This window comes from Emydura macquarii, unplaced genomic scaffold (genome assembly GCF_026122565.2).
Source record: "Emydura macquarii macquarii isolate MOO-44397 ecotype Brisbane River unplaced genomic scaffold, CSIRO-AGI_Emac_v2 contig_1790, whole genome shotgun sequence".
NCBI lineage: Eukaryota > Metazoa > Chordata > Testudines > Chelidae > Emydura > Emydura macquarii.
The window spans coordinates 15,396,154-15,416,578 of record NW_027131927.1 but is presented as its reverse complement, the minus strand read 5'-3'; the positions used below and the strand labels follow the sequence as shown (position 1 = coordinate 15,416,578).

General features: G+C 42.6%; 1 protein-coding gene across 4 annotated transcripts in view; it reads right to left on the bottom strand.

Moving 5' to 3' along the window:
* WRN (WRN RecQ like helicase) overlaps positions 1-20,425 on the bottom strand; it is a 127,844-nt gene that overhangs the window by 25,121 nt on the left and 82,298 nt on the right. For all 4 annotated transcript variants that reach the window (XM_067556962.1, XM_067556965.1, XM_067556963.1 and 1 more), the window contains 6 exons: positions 19,501-19,576; positions 18,447-18,520; positions 16,931-17,018; positions 16,433-16,545; positions 14,077-14,191; positions 9,763-9,894 (listed from right to left, as the gene is read on the bottom strand). In XM_067556962.1, the coding sequence (XP_067413063.1) occupies positions 9,763-9,894; positions 14,077-14,191; positions 16,433-16,545; positions 16,931-17,018; positions 18,447-18,520; positions 19,501-19,576 (598 nt within the window). The remainder of the gene's footprint in view (positions 1-9,762; positions 9,895-14,076; positions 14,192-16,432; positions 16,546-16,930; positions 17,019-18,446; positions 18,521-19,500; positions 19,577-20,425) is intronic.

Below are 20,425 nucleotides of genomic sequence, written 5' to 3'. Positions count from 1 at the left end.
GCACTGATCTCCCATTCCCCTGGCTGCAGAAGGAAGCTGCTGCCTAGGGACCCAGGTGGAGTGCACTGTTTCTCTGCTGCAACCAGGGGGATGGGAGATCCTTCTTGCTGAACTTCTTCCCTGACTGCAGTGGGAGGGTGGGGGCTGCTGGCGGAGACTGGTGGCCCTTCAGGGTTGTAAAAATTATATTTGTGGCCCTCGAGCCAGAAAGGCTGGGAACCACTGGTTTAAGGTGTAGCATGTATTCAAGGATAAGTGGTTGTATTCAAGGATAAGTGGTAGCAGTGCGTGTGGTGCCATCCACTTGGCGGGAGGTGCACTAGCAGTGAAATCTAGTCCATTTGCAAACATAAGTGCGTCTCATCATGTCATACCTGCTATTCAAAAGTATCTGTTTGATTTGTCTGAATATGTTATTTCCAAATCCCAGAACCATGGAGGAGCCAGGCTTTGAGGTGCAGCATCTGTGGATTGGGATGGAGAATGCATCCTGTGAAAGGAGCCATGGAGTTAGGTACACAGAGATTGGTCGGCATACCATCATGTGGAGGAGGTAAGTATACCAGACCTGTCGAGGCCATGTTGGAGGTATAAGTATGACATGAGCTTGGTCCTCCGATATTTTGCAAGTACTCAGAACAGGAGGGAAGGCATAAAAAAAGTGGTGCGTTCCATGTTATGAGGAACATGTCTCCCAGAGATCCATGACCCAGTCCTGCTCTGGAACAAAATGGAGGGCAGCAGTCGTTGTGTGGAGTGGCAATGAGATTTATGGTGGGGTGGCCCCATCAGTTGAATTTGGGTTGAAGTGCTCATATATCTAGCTCCTACTCGTGATCATGCGAGAACATCCTGGTCAATACTTCTGTGATGGTGTTCTGGTATCCAGGGAGGGACGCTGCTGAAATAGAGATGTTGTTTTGGATACACCTGTTCCACAGTTTGAGTACCTTCAAGCATAAAGAGTGGGGCCTCGCTCTGCTCTGCCTGTTGATGAAATACATGCAGACAAGATTGTCCATCATCACTGTTATGATATGGTGTTTGAGAAAAGATAGGAAATGTCGGCAGCCGATGCGGACTGCTCATAGCTCTAGGAGATTGATGTGTAATGTGGATTCAGTGGACGACGATCTGCCCTGTACTGGTTGCTTTGGTGGGGTATGTGAGATGTAGACCCCTGAGGAGTGGACCGTCTACGTTTAGTAGGAGGGCCTTTGTCGCTGGCGCTAGGTGTCATACTACCATTGAGGAGTGTATTGTTGTGTTTGGGATCGGGGGAGGAATTAGTACTTCCCTGAGCGTCTCTTTGGTGCTGGAGTGTATATCCTGAGAGAACGAAGTGTAGCTTGGAAATCTCTAAGGGAGTGTAGAGAATTATCCAGACAGTCCAAGAATAGTTTCTCACCCTCAAATGGTAAGTCCTCTACTGTGGTTTGTACCTCCTTAGAAAAACCTTAGAGGTGGATCCATGATGTGTGCCTCATGATGACAGCAGTTGCAATGGATCGAGCAGTGGTATCTACGGAGTCTAGTGAGGCTGGTAAGGCTGTATAGGCTAGGAGGTGTCCTTCTGATATTAAGGATTGGAATTGCTTCTTCTTGGTCTCCGGTAGGTCCTGGTAGAGTTCTTCCAATTTGGTAATTTGGTAGTAATACTTCGCCATGAGAGCTGCATAGTTTGAAATCCTAAACTGATGAATATGCCTTGCGTCCAAATAGATCCAGGCATTTCCAATCTGTCTGGACTTTAGAATGGGACCGGAACTGACAGCCTCTCTCTTGCACCGCATTGACCACCAGAGAATTTGGGGTGGGATACGAAAATAAGAATTCCTCATCCTTCACCGGAACATAATATTTTCTGTCAGCACATTTGCAGGTCAGAGGGATGGACACTGGGGTCTGCCACAGTACCTTTGTGGGTCTAGAAGAACCTCATTGATCAGTAGTGCGATCTTGGAGGAAGAGGATGTGTGGAGGATTTCCAGTAGTTTATGCTGCTGGTCTTTAACTTTCTCCAAAGGGATCTGCAAGGATTCCGCAATCCTGCGGAATAAATCTTGAAAGTGTCTGAAGTCATCAGCGGATGTAGGGGGTGGAGACACGATAGCCTCGTCAGGTGAGGAGGATGAAAAATGCGAAGTTGGTGGAGCCTTCTCCTCCTGTTTTTCCTCTTCAGTTGATACCAGTGGTGGTTCGACCTCCTGAGGGCAAGAGACCAATGGAAAAGGGAGAGGTGAACGTCTCCGGATTTGCTCCCTGGGAGGGTTCCAAAACTGAGCCCTGTACATGGCCCAAGGGTCCCAATATGGCCAGTTTGGTGGGAGTGGCACATGTGGCTGCATCCACAGTGATCCTTGCCAGGACTGAGGATTAGAGATAGACTGCGTATAGTGAGGATGAGTAGGTGCAAGTTGCCAAGTTGTCAAGGGAATGATGGAACCTTCTTCCTCATCATCATCATTGGGGAAGAGAGGTGCCGTTCTCAGTAGAGAGAGGGAGGAGAGTCATGAGTCTGGAGAGGGGGGTGGAAGTGGGGGGAGGTCACATTACAGAAGTGGAGACTCAGGAGCATCAGAGACCAACAGGCCTGTCAGGTACCTGTAGTCTTGTGGAGTGGGAAGAAGCATCATCAGTGCCGGTGTAAGACACAGTGCTGAAGAAAGGGTGTATGTCTCTGAGATGTTGGTAGATGGCGCCAGAGGCTCGGTCTGCACTGAAGATTTGGTCAGTGCCGATGACTTAGCCAGTGCCGACAATTCTGATGTGCCATGGTCTTACTCGGTGCCAATGGTTTCATCAGGGGCAGAAACGGCGTTAATGCTAGAGCTCCTAAAGCTCGGCCCCAGAGCTGAGAAATAGTGCCAAGGGCCCGAGGTCTGCCCAGTAGGAACTTTAGACTGTTTCTTTGAGCTGGTACCAGAGATACTCGGATAAGCCCTGCACCTCTTAAACACAGGGGAGCCAGGAATAAGGGTGAAGGAAAAAGCTTCCCGGTTGGGAAGGGCTGGAAAAGGGGACAACAAAAACTTAAGCTATGAAAGCACTGTAAAAGTAAAGACAAAATAAAAAGATTTTTTTGGTAGAAGAGAAGAAGATACTAACTACTCTACACTATCAGGTGTAGAGTACTATCTACTGAAGGAATAAGAGAAGCTGGCTCTGCTGTGGATTCTGTCCCAGACCAAAGGTGGCAGAGAAGGAACTGGAGGCAGTTGGACTGCACAGCGCAATATATACGTCCCACGCACAGCGCAAAGGGGGAAGGTGCACATGTGCAGTCCGATGGGCACTGCTGATGAAGATCTCTGATCCCAGGCGCAGGAGTCACTGTCGCACCTACAATAGAGCACCCCTAGGGAAATCACTCAAAGTAAAACAAGCAGTTGCCAGGACCCATATGCTAGACTGGGTCACTGCATCTCCATGGTTTGCTCAGTATCTCTGGCCTGTTCACAATCCCCCCTACACTGCTATGGAGACAGCCACCACCAAGCTCCGCTCTGCTACCTGGAAGAAGCGGATCAAACCCTGAGCAGGGCAGTCTGCACCATGCAAAGGGAATCATATTTTCACTGTATATGGTGCCTTCCACCACTATTTCAGGAGCCACAGGACTTCATTGGTGATAGAAAGACAATTCAGTGGCAACCTAGTAGCTCTAACTGTATAATCAGCTCAGCTCACATGTAACATTCAGTTTTTTAAAGTCCAAAATGCTCCTCAATAAAGCAGCCAATTATCTACATCTTAACTGCAAGAGATCTGTAAACTCAGTAACCCTAACTGAGTCATAATGTTACTGTAGAACACTGTTGCATTACCAGAATAGAAATGATGATAAACAAAAGCTGATTATTTCAAGTTCTTTTAAGAGGACTCCATTCCCAAAATCTTAGGGCAAGCTCTCTGATTTTGATTATCTAGAGTTTGACTTTTTTACAGGATAAATTTAAAATTAATTATTTTCCCTGAAAGAATTAGGCTTTATGTTTCTTTTATTGACTTTCCTCCAGATAATACACACAGGGGCAATGTAATAATCATGGTTATTTGATACTGGGCATCAAATTACCTAACACTAATTGTACGATTGCTTCTCGTTAATTAGTCCTTGGGCATTTTAATTTAGTGACTATCTGACAAGGTTCACTCACACTCTTGGGAGGAAAAAGAGAAGCTGGAAGTTATTTCAGCATCATATCAAAGAGTGAAAAAAGTGAGAAGCTTAATTTAACAGTTTAAAAGCAATAAATTATGGAACACTCCTTCAAAGAACACAGAGCAACATGCATATTTCACCCAGTGTGTTATGGCTTCCTGATTACACAACAAATTAATAAAGAGCCCCATGTTAAGGTCACGTTATGATTATGAAATGAAGTTTGGTTACTTATAAGTGGAGTTTTTTCAGCTAGACTCTGCATGTTCACTCTTCTGATGCGCTGACAGGAAGCAGTCAGGACAGTACAACCTTCTAGTAGCAGTTAGTGTTAGTGCACATCCCTCCCCTACCCCCAGCATTAGAGCGCATTCTGTGGGTGTGGCTATAAAAGGGCGGCGCGGGGCACCATTGCCACCTCAGTTCCTTCCAACCACTAACACAGAATACCAAGTAATACTGAAGTTAGGATTCTGCAGGGTGGGGAACACGGGTAGGGAGTGTGAATATGCAGAGTTCATCTCAAGTAATTCTGATTACAACCTTCACTAGTTCTTCGAGTGTCCTCTGCATATTCCCACTCTTGGGATAGTGTGACAAGTAGTACTGTAAACAAGGAAGGAGGGAATTAAATAATTAATTAAACAATGACTGAAGTACCACTCTGCCAAACTGTGCTTCATATTTGGAGACTGCTACAGATGCAGCTACTCTTCTAGTAGAATGGGCTCTAAGAGGACCAGAAGGAGAAGCTCTTTGGTAACATTATTCAATACAAGATAGGGATGGGAACCATGCTGAAATGGCCTGACCTTTAGAAGTATCAGCAAATGAAACAAATAACTTAGACAAAGATGTGAAATTCTCCATTCTATCCAGGTAACATAAGCTAAGAACACTCTTGTAAGGAATGTAATCTAGATTCCTCTTTATTCAAATGAGGTTTAGGGAACAAAACACAGGTAAATTTATACTCTGATTGATATGGAACTCCAACACTATCTTTGGAAGGAATTTAGGATGTGGTCTAAGAATCACGTTATTTTTATGAAAAGTAGTATGGGGAGGGTGGTCTGCCATCAGTGCGTGCAACTCACAAATTCTTCAAGTGGAAGAAATTGCTATTATAAAAGCTGTCTTTATAGAAAGATGAAAGAGAACAATCCCGTAGAGACTCAAATAGGGAAGACATAAGTTGTGTTAATACTAAATTAAAATTCCATGGAGGGACTGGGTCATTAACTGGGGGGATATAGAGTCAATAAACCTTTTAAAAAAAGTTTTTCACCAGCCTGTATGAGAAGGTGGATTTACCCTTTACATGAGCATAGACTGCTGCTATTGCTGCTAGCTGGTAACAGAGGAAAGAAACAAATCCATTGTTTTTAAGTGTAACAAGTATTCCAATACCAGTTGTATAAGGGCTAAATCTGGGTCACCATTCTGATCCACTGCCCAAATAATAAATTGTCTCCATTTAAACTCAACTTCTCCTGGTGAATGCTTTCTGAACATCAATATGATTTGCAACATCTCAGTGGAGTATGAGCTTTCTAACAGCAAATCTACATTTAAAATGCTGCCTTGGCACAGCTCAATGTCCAATTGCAGATACAATATCAAAGCAATCAGTGAGATAGCTGATGTAGTGATCTGAAAAATAGAAAGCAGTAAAATGGTCTTTGCTGGTGAGCCAGTAGAAGTTTTAGGAGGTGGGGATAGCGACTGCGGAAATCTCTCCCGCTCCAGATCTCATCTCAGTCTTTTATCAGGTGTGCATCTGGATAAATTTGTGACATAGCCATTATACGATACTGCTGGCTTGCCATGACCAAATCCAAAGGTCTTGTCTTTGGATCTGTACCCTTGGAGCTATCCAAAGGTCTTAAATCCTTAGACCTCATATCCACCTGATGCAAATGATCAAAGGAGCTGCTAGAGATGTTTTAATTTAGCTCTTCTCTTCCTTCAAACCAAGGTAGGTGGTTCCTGTGGATCTTTACAGTACATGTCCTGCACTAGACCAGACGCAGACTGCACCAGAGTTAGAACTGGATCAGAAGATTTGGCTACTGCAAGATCAGTTAACTTGGAACTGAAGCCTGGTACCAAAGTCTTTGATGTTAACACTTCCTTGGATCTGGACATAGTAGGAGTCAATTCAGATTTCCTATTCTTATTGGATCCTTTAGCACGTACTGGATCCCAGAGGCTTGGCTGACAAGGTCTCTTGCAACAGAAGAGTCTGAAGTCTATTTGGTCATAGAATCATAGAACCATAGGGTCAGAAGGGACCACAAGGATCTTCTAGTTTAACCCCCTGCAAAGATGCAGGATTTGTTGGGTCTAAACCATCCAGGACAGGTGGGTATCCAGCCTCCTTTCGAAAAACTCCAGTGAAGGGCTTCCACAATTTCCCTAGGCAGTCTGTTCCATTGTCCTACTGTTCTTACAGTTAGGAAGTTTTTCCTGAGATTTAATCTAAAACTGCTATGCTGTAGTTTAAACCCACTGCCTCTTGTCCTGCCCTCTGTGGCAAGAGAGAACTTTTTCTCCATCTTTTTTATGGCAGCCTTTTAAGTATTTGAAGACTGCTATCATATCTCCCTTTAAATTCCTCTTTTCCAAACTAAACATATCCAATTCCTTCAGCCTTTGCTCATGTGATTTGCATTCTATCCCTTTGATCATCTTTGTTACTAACCTCTGGATCCTTTCCAGCTTCTCTACATCCTTTCTATACATTGGTAACCAAAACTGGACACATTATTCCAGCTGTGGCCTAACCAGTGCCAGCAGAGTGGTACTATCACCTCTTGTGACTTGCATCCTATGCCTCTGTTAGTGCAAACCAAAATTGCATTTGCTTGTTGACTAGTGTTGAGGTTGTGATTCACCACAACTCCCAGATCCTTCTTACCAGTGCTGCTGCCAAGCCAATTATCCCCCAATCTATATTTGTGCATTTGATTTTTCTTCCCTAAGTGTAGCGCCTTACACTTGTTTTTGTTGAAGAGGAAGTTATTTACCTTTGTGCAGTAACAATGGTTCTTCAAGATGCGTTCCCTAAGGATGCTCTACTGTAGATGTGTCTGCACCCCTGCACTGCTGACCAGAGAACTTTGATAGCAATCCGTCCCAGCTGTGCATACACACCTACAGTGGAGCACCCACAGGGACACTACTCAAAGAATTTCATTTTGTCGTCTATAACCCTGTTCTTCAATTTATCAAGATCCCTTTGAATTTTAGCTCTATCTTACGAAGTGTTTGCAACACTCCCCCACCCACCCCAGCTTTGTCTCATCTGCAAATCTGATCAGTATGCTCTCTATTTCAACCCAGAACAGATCCCCGTAGAACCCCACTTGAGACCACCTTCCAATCTGACATCATTCCATTAATAGTTACTCTTTATTTGTGGTTGTTTAACAATTATGTTTTCACTTAATGGCAGTTCCACCAAGCCTGCATTTCTCCAGCTTACTTATAAGAATGTCATGTGGGGCTTTGTCACAGTACAGGTATATTATGTCCAGTCATGCTAACGTCCAGGTATATTATGTCTACTGCATTCCCATATCCATCATACCAGTTACCTTGTCAAAGAAGGAAATCAAACTTATTTGGCATGAGTTATTCTTAGTAAATCCATGCTGGCTGCTAGTAATCACCCCTTCAGCCTCCCGGTATTTGCAAACTGAATGTATAACATTGTTCTAGTAGCTTTCCAGGTATCAAGGTCAGGCTGACTGATGTACAATTCCCTGGCTCGTCTTTTTTCCCCTTTTTAAAAAATGGGCACTACGTTAGCCCTTCTCCAGTCTTCCAGGATGTCTCCTGTCATGCATAAGTTTGCAGATATTACTGGAAGTGTCTCCAAGATTTCTTCAGCTAATTCAAGGAGTAAGTGTGCTGCATATCTCCCAGCATGCTGGTGAAGGATTCTTGCCCATGTTTCAGGCAACAAATGTGTGCATTAGAACCTGGGAAAACTGGCATGACGTGCGTCTCTTGAAGCCATGTTTCTGCGCGCTGGGATCTGTCATGCTGGAACCCATAAGTGTTCTGCTTATCTAACAAACTGTCTTTACTAGCTAAAACTAACTTATCCTAACAACTATATTCAATTTTAACAACTATCTAGCTAATGGATCTGGAGAGGTTCACATCCTATTGCTGCAGCGGTTGGAAGGAACTGAGGAGGCAGTAGCACCAAGGCCCCCTTTCCTAGATACACCCTCAGAATGCGATTCAGCATTGGTGGCAGGGGAAGAGGGGCAAGGGGCACTAACAGACACTGCAACTAGAAGGCTCCACTGTCCTGGCTACATCTGGTCAGCACATCCCAAGAGTGGTAATTTGCAGAGGATGCTTGAAGAATTTATTTTCTCTTCCATTTAATTTTAAGTATGAGCTAAATCCTCCTGCAAGCAGTCAAGTAACATCCTTGCAGCAACATGCCCAGTAGAATCCTCTGCCCAGCCAAGAGTACCTGTGGTGGGGCTTCTCTCCATTGGCCTGAACAACCCTGTACAGCCTCACCTCATTGCCCTGGGCAGCAGTGGGCTCTCTCATCTTGGGCCATCTGCTCACCCCTTGTACTACAGAGAGGGTGTCTGTCTGGTGAGCAGACCTCCAAACCCTCTCCTGAGTAGAACTACTACATGCTTGGCCTGATGCCTGGGGACCCCTCTCTGCTACAGGGGCAGATATGCCCTTAAATGCACAAAAGGGAACTCAAAGGCACAGTTCCCAAACCTGTGCATGTGCAGTGTTTTGTGTAACTACCTACTCCCCAGCTCATGCCTTAATAGATTTGAGTAAATGGCTGAGATCAGGGTGCAACAAGAACCAGAACTTCGGAAGTCTCAATCAGAAAGTTGCACTGACATTTAGTCTAACAATTTTGCACTGAATGTCCTGTGGGTTTTTTCCAGGCCATTCAAATCTTACATGGAGGTACAATGCAAAGGGCTTGAATATTTTTATATCCAGAATAAGGACACAGTACTCATCAGCCCAGGAGAAACATCTACATGCAGCCCTATGTACTGTACTGTGTCTATTCCATAGTGCTATGGTACAGAAGGATGCTTCTATCTGACTCTGCTGGGGTCCAGAGATAAGTCCAGTCGGAGGTGGCAATGGCACAGTATTTGGCATGAGTGTGCTACAACAAGCAGACAGGCATAGCCATAGCAGTGCGAGCAAAGTGCTGCCCACAATGGCATTGGAACATGCCAGGGAAATCACTTGGAGAACATGGTTTTGGCCCCATCTATGTTGGAATTATACTCATTAGGGGCCCAGGCTCTAACTCAGTTTACATATGGATTTATAGCAAAAACAGCTCCCAGTGCTTCCTGGCCAGCGCACGCAGATGGGGTGTTCTGTTCCAGATAGGGCAGAGGTTTGTGTTCCAAAAATAGGGGCTCACTGGCAGTATAGGGAGGATTTGAGAGAACAGTAGCAACTAACTCAGTCTGATCCCCAAGTCTCATGTTTTAACAAGTTTGCAACCCCCATACAAACAATATCCCGCCTCATTTAGACAACCAGCACATCCACATCTCCACCCTTGGGATATAACTTACCAAAGACTGGTTCTTCTCTTGGAACAGCATATATGTTATGAGCTGTGATTGTGGAAGGGAGCTGCACCCAATGCTCTTCTGCAGGGCTGCTTGCTGCTTTTCCCTAGATCCACAAGCAGGGAATGTGTCTGTCTACAAGGTGACAAACAAGAGTTAGCAGGATATAGCCCAGCCACCCAAGAAATCATCCTGCCAGGTCATCTGCTCTGGAATTGGAAATGGAAGAGCTAGACTTTAAGCAAACTAGGTTGTGCAGTCAGATTGTGTTCCACACATAGGCAGTATATCACCCCAAGATGTGTGCTTATAATTCATATGCACATGCATGGGAACACACAGTGTATTGAAGAAAGCTATGGGATAGTCTGCTTAACATACCTAAGGGGTCACAAAATACTGGGGTCTGGACTGACACACACTGGGATGGTTGGTGCGATTCTGATTTAGTATGCACTGTTAAAGAGAGTTTTATACTCATATGTACAGTAATATAGAAATGCAGAACAGTATTTTATTTTTACACAAATACATATTTTTGGGTGTTACAAGGTAAGAATTTCTTTTTTTAAAGCTCGGCAGGACCCCTTCCCCCAAAAACAAACAAACACACACACACAAACACACACACACACACACACACACAAACACACACACACACAGTTCTGCCTCCCCAGAAGAAGCCAACATAGCCAGCATCCCAACAGCCTGATCTGTGAAGCAAAGAGAAACACTAATCTCTACCCAAGCAAAGATAATTGAGCAGGCACACTCCCTGCCTGGACAATCTGCTGGCTAGGGTGAAGGAGAAGATTCTTCTCCCCTCTAGGATAGCATCAGAGTGCAAAAACTCAGAACATGATTTCTGCCAGTGGCAGCATAGAATCTCTCCTCTGTGCTTTGTCTGTAGCCATAATGATCAGTGAAGAAAGCACACTGGGACAGGGTGCCACCATATTGATAGCCATGGACAGAATATCATCTAGTGCTTTTCATTCGTAGATCACAAAGCACTTCACAAAGGAGGTCAGTATCAATATCCCCATTTTATAGTTCACGAAACTGAGGCATGGAGCAGTGAAATGACTTGCCCAAAGTCACAGCAGATCAGCAGATCAGCAACAGACCTCAGATATCCCAAATCTAAATCCAGTGCTCTGTCCACTAGACCACAAGAGGGGAATCTAATGTTCAATGTGAGTATTGAACGAGTGGGTCCACTGGCCAAAGCATCCTTCAGAACAGCCAGAAATCTAAGCAGTTTCACCATTCTCCCAGGATGGACCAATAAAATGGGAAGCCCTGCCCTCGAACCAGGACAGGCAATAGTCTGACCCTGACAAAGGTGAATTCCATATTCCTCAGTCTCCAACCCCAATCCAAATATCAAATCTGGGGTGTAACCAGCTTTGTATGCTGAGCCCGGAACATCTGAAACAGTTCCATGGTTGTCATGGCAGCCATGAGATAATGGACCCGGCCAGACCAGTTATTTTTTGTAAAGGCATTCAAGACACTGAGGAGAATCAGCTCAGTGGCTAAAGCACTCAACCAGACAGGAACTCAATCAGCAAAGCAAGGGAACCTGGGTGCAGAAAGACAGCACATACACCAGCACAAGCTACATTTTAACCTGGTCCTAGGACTCAAGATGGACACTGACAGGAGTTCCATGAGGGAGGCTGGATATGGGGGTGTGCGTGTGAGTTGAGGGAAACCTCCTACATTTAAGATCAAATGCAAACAGCACAGCCCCAGGAATTCCCCAGTCCTCCCATGGTGAACCAAGCAGAGTGCCCAATGAGAGAGAACTGGTTTAACAATTGTCCTGAAATGGATGGGACCCCATTAGTCACTCAGCAAGGTCATAGACATACTTCTTCCATCATCAAATCATGGCGAGAAAACCTTACCAGCCAATGACCTTGCCTCAATTAGCATGTAATGCACATTCCCAATGCACTACTCCCAACCTACTTCTAGAGGTATCACAGTATGGCTCTGTCTTCACTGCAGAGTTAATCCAGGATGGATGGGTTCTTACTCATGTGGTGCCCCTCAGCCTCCTCTTGCATTTATGTACACAACACAACACACACCCTTTCCACCGAGTTTGGTGCTGTTTTCAACCCAGGTTAGCTGGCTTTTGGAAAAACAAAGTTTATAAGAAGATCCTTACCACTTTATTCAGAAGAATACAATTAACAAAATAATGTAACTCCTCTACTCTGCTTTTTAATTAAAAAATTTGATGATGGTTTCACTAGGTCTATATTCAAACACTATAATATGTTCTTTTTATAGAGGCAAAGATGGGACTTCTTTTTTTTTTAAACCTAATTGTAAGCTGCACCAAAGGACTGCAACTGTGAATTGTATTTATTGACAATTTAATGGCACCATTCTATACTATATAGTGAATTTATCTGACTCCCATCAAATACCAAAATATTTTAATGCAGCCAGAGAAATCACTTTGTTATAGTTTATAACCATACACTCAACTATATATTTTTTCCTCAAGGGTACTCTACATCAGAATATTAATTTGACTATAATGAAAAATATCCATTTCTTTCCACTTCAGATTTGTCAGTCATTATATCTAAGGCCAAATCCTGCAGTCTGCCTTTACTGGAAGTTTTGCCTGAGTGAATAACTGCAAGCTTTGACCCATATTTAGCACCACAAAACAATGTAATTTTTTAACAACAGTAGCTAACAAAATCCATTTTGCTTGTTTTCAAATAAGAACCATCAAAGGTCAAGAGCTGGAGTGCTGACTTTTGTGTGTGTGTGTATGTGTGTGTACACACCCACACACTTTGAAAAAGAGCTTTGATGACAAAAGAGCTCATTCTACAATTTACCATGAACCCTAAAAAACAGACTGCATATTTACTAGCTATTTTAAGAAGAACTGGCTGCTTGCCACACTCTAGTGAGTTTATATATGATTTCTAAATGAACAGAAAGCAAGCTTGAGGAACTGGTGAATAATCAAAGCTTCCTCTCGGTGTGACAAAGTGTGTGCATTGATCCCATCACCAGAAGACCGCATTCCCAGAACAGGCTGACTGGCTGGAAACCACAGCCAAACAGCCTTGGTGTACCAGGCCTGGACTAACTTCTAACCTCTCCACTGCTGCCATCTGGCCTTCCTTCTTGGGGAAGTAACAGTGAGGTTCCTTTCTTTGTTACCAGCAAAACACCGATATGCTGATTGTGACCATTAACAGGATTCCATTGAAAAGAAACCTTGTTGGACTATTGCCACCCATAAGGCTGGTCTCACAGCAGGTATTACTCACAGATGCCAGGAGGAAGGAGGTTAGGCCAAGTGCTTCCTCACTCTCTAGTCCTTTTGCCAGATAGGGATATTAGGCCATGCCTTGAATTGCTGAGGCCTACATGGGATTTAGATGAGAGTCCCCCCATTTTAGGAATGAGGATCTCAACATCCCCATGTTTTGCTTGTTCTCCAGGCCAGCCATGGCCGTTAATCTGTTCCCCACGTATTTATATAGAACCTACCACGTATCCAGTATCATTATACACAGTGTAACCTGGAATTCTGGAACTAGATCAAAATGATTTCCGTTGCTTATGTGAAGAAATGAACAGCTACAGAAAAGCTTGTAATCGTGACGTGCCAAGTCCAGGGAGTGGGAGACCAAGCTTACGCACACGTCCCAGTAGCCAGCCTTGTCAGTTATTCAAGGAGTGATGACTACAGTCACTGGAGTAACCTGGCTACAGGATGCTTAGCTATGATGTACATGAGATGGTCATATCTCAGGAACAACCCTTAGGATGGCACCTACTTCGCCACAGACAGAGTGGGAAAGAGAAAGGAAGAATCCTTAACAAGAGGTGAGAGAAAGAACACTGGAAACAGGAGAACATGAAGGATAAAACAAGGGCTAGAAGAAATGAGAAGAGAGGAGCTGATGTTGTATTTTGGAAACTTCTTAAGAAACTTGTAGTACACTTTCTCTGGCCTACTTGTCATCCTCCATACTGCCAATCAAAAGAGCTGGATGCCATCACCCAGGCCCAGCAGTTACTGGGATTGCTGCAGAAGAAGCACAAGGAGCCCTGAGGAAGAGTGAGAGGAGGGCTTTGCTCAATACCACCAACTTGAGGTGATTCAGAAGGATAGTTCACAGGCTACGACAAGAGTCCTGTCCTGTAATTGGATGAAGGACTGGGACCATGTCAGAAAGCCTGAAAAATGGAACTTGTAAATCACAAGGTGAGATAGATCAGAAGGGCTCCAGCAGGGAAGCAGATGGCTCCACTGGGGAAAAATCTTACCTCCAGATTATTTGCTTGGCAAAATTCCTTAATGTCATCCAGGAGAGGAACCAACATGGCCGATTTTGCTTCAGACACGCCATCAATTCTCTTCACGTTTTCAACAGTCGTAGGTCTATTTCAGGTAGAACAAGAAACCAACAGAGAGTTGAGTTACCGGGCTCTGCTGGTTTATGTTTTGGAACATGGAGTGTAGAACAGAACAGGAATAACAATCCCCACTTTAACCACAGCGTACGCTGACAAAGGTAACTACTCAGCCATCACTATACTGTCTGTTTTAATCATGTTATTTTTCAAAGTTATTCGAAAAATGTGTGTGGAGGAAGCATGTATTTTTTTTATTACTGCTTAATATTTTCTGGAACATACATTATTTTGCAACTAATAACTAATGTCTATTTTTTTAATGTTCTATCATGGCTGTGGTAGGGCAGGTAGCCCATCCTGGCAGAGAAGGTGTTAATAGAGCCCTGGAGAGGCTGCGGGGGTAGCAGTCAATCAGGGCCAGGCAGACCCATATAAGAAGGGCTGCCTGCCAGAGGGAGGTCTGACCAGATGATCTGGAAGTCCCTTCTGGCTTTAAACTATGAGTTTGTTTACAAAGCGCAGCAAACCTGTCTGTGTGACCTGCACCTGCAGACTCAGTGTTTCCAAGCTTGCACTGGTAACCCAAGCCTCACCTGTGCTGGCACATCCATCCTGTGCTACACAGACCCAAGTCACAACTTCAGCTTCTGTAGGTGAATACCATCACATCATAGGATTCCTAGTGCCCTCACCAGCTGTAGCCACGCTATGGCTTGGTTCATAGTGCATTGTGAGAGAACTTGTCTGTCTATCTCGCAGGAATGGACCAGAAGTCTTTTGATGGTTTTTGCCCACTAACACATACAGCCAAGCCATTTTTGTATCCGCACACTCCCAGCAGCTGGAGCCATCAACATGGATCTCGACCCAGTGAAAGAACTTCTCCACCTCATCCTGTCAGTCCTTTTTAGGGACACAGGTGGAGCACCTATGACTCTGATTTAGGCAACACACTACAGAAGCATTCCATATATGCTGATTTGTTTTACAATACTTGCTTTCATAGTGGGGAATCATGTAAGGGAGTTCACTTCTTCCCTTCATCTTTCTGGAGACTGTTACTATAACACCCTGGTTATTCCTTTGTATTACAGAAGTGCACAGAGCCCCAGTCAGATGATGGGGTAAAAGACAGCCTCTGCCCTGAAGATCGTACAATCCAAATGAAGACTAATGGAACAAGCTAATATAACGAACAAGCAGAGGGAGCAGAGAAGAATGGTTGAGCAGGGTGTACTGCTGCCTCCCCTGCACTCAGCTCCTCTCCAGCCAGCCAGGAAGACATGGTTACAAAGGCTGGCTACATGCATAATTTGCAGGTTTTAGTTTGTTTTTTCCTAAAGCTACAAGCCAGGAGCACGTCTGATGTCAGCAGCCCCTGCTGGCCATCTGCTGAGCCTTTATCACTTGGCAATTTACCATACACAGCATGGTAGAAGAGTTCCAGGGGGGTAGCCGTGTTAGTCTGTATACAGCAAAAACAACGAGAGTTCTGTGGCACTTTAAAGACTAACAAATTTAATTTTAGCATGGTAGAAGTGGGTCTTGAAGAAGGACACTGTCGCTGCTCTACAGTTTAGTCCAGGGAGGGATTTCATGCATAAGTGGTGGCTTGGAAGAAAGCACGGATTTGCTTGTGGGAGAGGCTGATAAATGGACTATGAAGGCAGATATCACTGGTGGTAGTGAAGGTTGACATGACAAGATACTTTCAGAAACAGGTATTGTAACTGCGTAATTCATACATGCAGTAAAATTTCACCTGCAGAGCTCAGCCAACATAAGCAATAATTTCAATGCTGTTCTATCTGGATAACATCTAATTACTGTTTGAATTCATATAGCTCCATAGACTAGTTGAATGGAGGTAGTTACAAGATATCCTTGGTGCTACTAAAATGCTAATGAACTTTATACATAAATTTTCATAACTTATGTTATCACAAAATTCAGACACACACAGCAGAAGTGTTCAGTTTGAGACATTCTTACTGCACCTCTTGCTAGTAACAAAAGGGAGTCCATTAACGTTTTTCTTTAGAATTCAGCCAGATTAATAATTCTGTTGATGCAGAAAGTTATTGAACTGGAAGCATATGGAGGAACAAATTTCCTCAATATGTTTACGTATAATACCTAAAATCTATGGCACATGAGAAGTAATGCATCATCCTAATTTTCTATTACTAATTTAGCTGGCAGGAATGAGGATAAGACTCCAGAGCACCTTTGGATTTAGGTGTGGTTTTCAAATGGAAGATTTTACCTTATCTTGGCCATGTCCACTAGTATTTTATTTGTTGCCAACACTGCCGGAGGAATATCCTTCACACTGGATAGTTTCTGTCTGGCTGTCAGCAGCTTGCCATATAGAACAGTCTGTAAAGAACAAAGCCAAAGTATGAATACATGTAAGACATTACCTTAAAGAACCCTTTAGCTCAAGGATTTAGAAATGATTAAAGTATGGGAAGAAAACTTCTACAAGGAAAGAAAATGACAGCCCAAAAATAAAATAGAATAGCCATAATCTAAACCATAAACATACCAGTATCTCAACATGTTTAAACTCTCAAGAACTCCAGTTCAAGGCACCTTCTTAATGTTAAGTGTAAAAGCTGCAAAATCCAGTTTAAAAGCAGTTTCTCTGATTGACTCTTTGGAGGGACCGGGAATGGTCTCTAGGACTGTGCTAGATGTACAGAAGCACAATTTAAATTCATTTCTGACACAATCAGATGCCCTTTCTGTTTAATAGACTTACGTGCAGTTCCTTCTCTCTGGATGAAACAGCAGGTTCTGGGGACTTCAGTGGCGGAGGAAGAAGTTTGTTTGGTGGCTGCACCTTGTCACTGTTAAGTTTAAAAAAATCAAATGTGATATTCAAATTTCTATTAGATCAATTTATTCATTCACTTTGCACTAGCTCTGGTCTGCTGAGTTTAGTAGCCCTGAGAGCCCTAGTATACATGAGCCAGCCGACATGTGGTCTCAGCAGGGCTAGCTGACATCCGTGTTAAACACATCTGCATAGACACACCAGAGTCCACACTGGGAGTTATCCTAATATAACTATAGCCATATAATTATACCAGTATAGCTATGCTGCTAAATTTCTCCATTTAGACATGCCTTAATTCTCTACTTTTTCCAGAGAGCATGCTCTCTGCCCCCCTGCAGTGCAGAATGGGCCCTGATTTCACTTCACTTCTAACTTCTCCAGACTAAGAGGAGAAAGGAAGAACACCGAACTTATATATTCTTATTCTTATATATTCTATATATTCATATTCTTATATGTTATATGAAGCATATGATCAATTTCTCCATCTTCAGAAGTGGTTTATAGCTTGCCAAATTTATCATAGAAACACATTAGGTTATTGACAGAACCATATGATTCTTACATTTTATATTATCCTGACCCACCAAAAAAATTAATCACATTTTCAAGTTGTCAAAAAATAGTAACTAAGCAAAAGCCAAGTGATCAGCAAAGCAACATGGAATAAATAAAAATTCTTTATAGCATGGTTTTAAATTAGTGTTTGTTACGTTTATTTCCCTTGGATTTCCATTTGGATTTAAAATATCAACAAATGAAAATGTGTTTTCATTTTAGAGTTTAAACACACTCCTAAAAATCAAAGCCAATATAGACTTAATTAACTCTGCATTTAAAAAGGCTCATAGACCTGTATTGTGCAGAAAACAAAGCCTGTTAAAATTTTTGAACAGTTATAGTCTTACTTTATTATATGATATAAATAGAGAGTTACTGGTTCAGTTCAAGTAATCAGCAATTGAAGTATTTTATAGTCACTTTTTAAAAATTAATGTGGAATGTTTTGAAGAGCCATTTAAGACATTGTAACCCTACCCTACTTCACAGCATAAACTAATTTATATTTTGTGACATTTTAGCATATCATGTGAGGCAAAATTAAAAGCATTTACCAAATTTATCTATCAAAAAGTATTTGCTCTCTTAATGCAGCGTTTTAGCAATCTTTCAGATGGACAAATTATACGATGCTTCTTAAAGGTTATATCTGAGTCATCATCTCATATTGACTGATGCTATGAAGACTGTACCTGCACAGCATTTATTTTCACATTAATTACTTGAGACATTGAAAAGAAAAGTTAAGTTTACACCACAATCAGACTTACTTTCTTTCTTTTCTGACAGTTGCTCTACAGATACCACCTTCACAACAGAGGAAAGAAGGAATGAGTAGAGAAAAAGATATGAGTAGAAATAATTTAGTACATTATACCTTTTATTTGAGACATTGCCCCTTGTAGAAATTTTGCTTGCTTCTTGATAAGAAAATATTTCATGCAAATATGTCTGTTTTAAAAATACAAAAACACCAAGTCAGAAAATCCAAGAAGGTATCCAGTTTTCCCAATACAAATATCGACAGTAAAATATTAATTTACATTTTTACACTGATTTGTTTAAAAGATATTCAGTGAAGAAAGAGATCGATTTTTAAAAAAAACCACATGGAGTACACAAATTTCTGATTACAGTCTGTTGCATAATGGGAAAATTCTTTCCTCTTGGTGCCTATCATCCCTCTTGTATAGTATTACAAATATATACCATATATGAGTAAAAAGCAGATGTGTTATATTGATTCTCATTAGAAAACAGATATAAAATTTCTAATCTTAATCACAGTATATGAGGAAATTGTAACAATTTACAGAATCAAAGAACAAACAACTTTATACAAACAAGTCAGTATGGCAAAATATGTTCATGTTGAGAAAAGCTGAGAAACTTAGCATTAGGGTTCCTTCTCTGCCCCTTGCACTAATGTAGGCATTGGCATTTCACTATATTTTCTGAAACACCTTAGAAACTGTAGTGGTGGTCTTTACATTTAATTTAATCCCAGATAAATAACTTAATATAGACAGTTAGGGATGAGACCATACAGAGTTACTACTGTTTCTCATTCCCGCATTCCATGTAATCTGTAAACATTTAGATTACAAAATCCTGAGGCAGGGATTGTGATTTTATGTCTTTTGTCAAGCATGTAGTGCATACTTGGGTGCTAATACTACACTTCACTTTCACAAGTTAAAGTGTATTTTAGTGTATTTTAGTGTATCAATTGTTTGTTCAAGACACAATTCACAACTATCATACAAATTATTTGTAAATCGTTTATTTTGCATTGCTTCACTGTGCAGTTTAAGTTTTCAAATATCAGGAGAAGACTTTATAGCTAAACATATTGATCTGTTAGCTTACTTCCCCTTCACTAAAAAAAAGACTGAAGTGTATGATCAGTAATATTTTTCTGTAATACAGACCTGTTTCTGTGGGGTCAACTTTATTGACCTCGTATTTGGTGAATGTGGTCCTGCAACCAAAGATGTCTGTCTGTTACTGTAAGAAAACAAATTCAAATGTATTAGAAACATACAGAAAAATAATCACTCTTACAAGAAAGGCTGACATTTCAAAATAAATGGGAGAGGGGATTGTTTTAGAACACAAAGAGCAAGCAAAGGTTACTTATCATGCAATGTGTGGTCCCTTCAATGTGTGGTCCCTAACTGTGGTCCACCAAAGATTTTTTGCTAGCAGCATTCCTTGGTCTGCAGTTGCACCCTTCTCCTCCTCATGCTCCAAACAGAGGGCATAGGGGTGGCATAAGCTGAACATCTCTCCAGTTACCTTTCTACCGCAAATAGTCCTACTAGAAGGCGCTGCAGCAGAAGGGTGGGTAGTGGAATAGATAGGGACTACACACCTTGAAGCAATCCAGTTACTATATGAGGTAAGTTACCTCTGTTTCTTCAAGTGATGGTCCCTATGCATATTCTGCTCTGGGTGACTCTCAAGCAGTATTCACTGAGAAGAGCGTGAGGAACCCTGTGGTATCATCGACTGGAAAACTACTGTGCCAAAGGAGGCGTCAGCTGTAGAAGCTTGCACCACGGCATAATGAGCAGAATCCCAACTTGCAGCTTTACAGATTTCCAGGAGAAGAACATCTTTAAGTGAAGCTACCCAGGCCCGCCAACAGGGGGGAGGACAAAAGGGGCAACTGCCCAGGGGTCTGGTGATTTTAAGGGAGCCCGGGCCATGGGTGGCAGAGTGAAAGCTTCCCTTCAGGGAGGCTAGCTCCTTGTCCCACCTCTTCCACCTGTGGCCTCCACGCACAGTCCACCTCCACTCCGCCCCAGGCCCCGTCCACTCGCTGCCACATTCCTCCCCACCAGCCCACCTCCC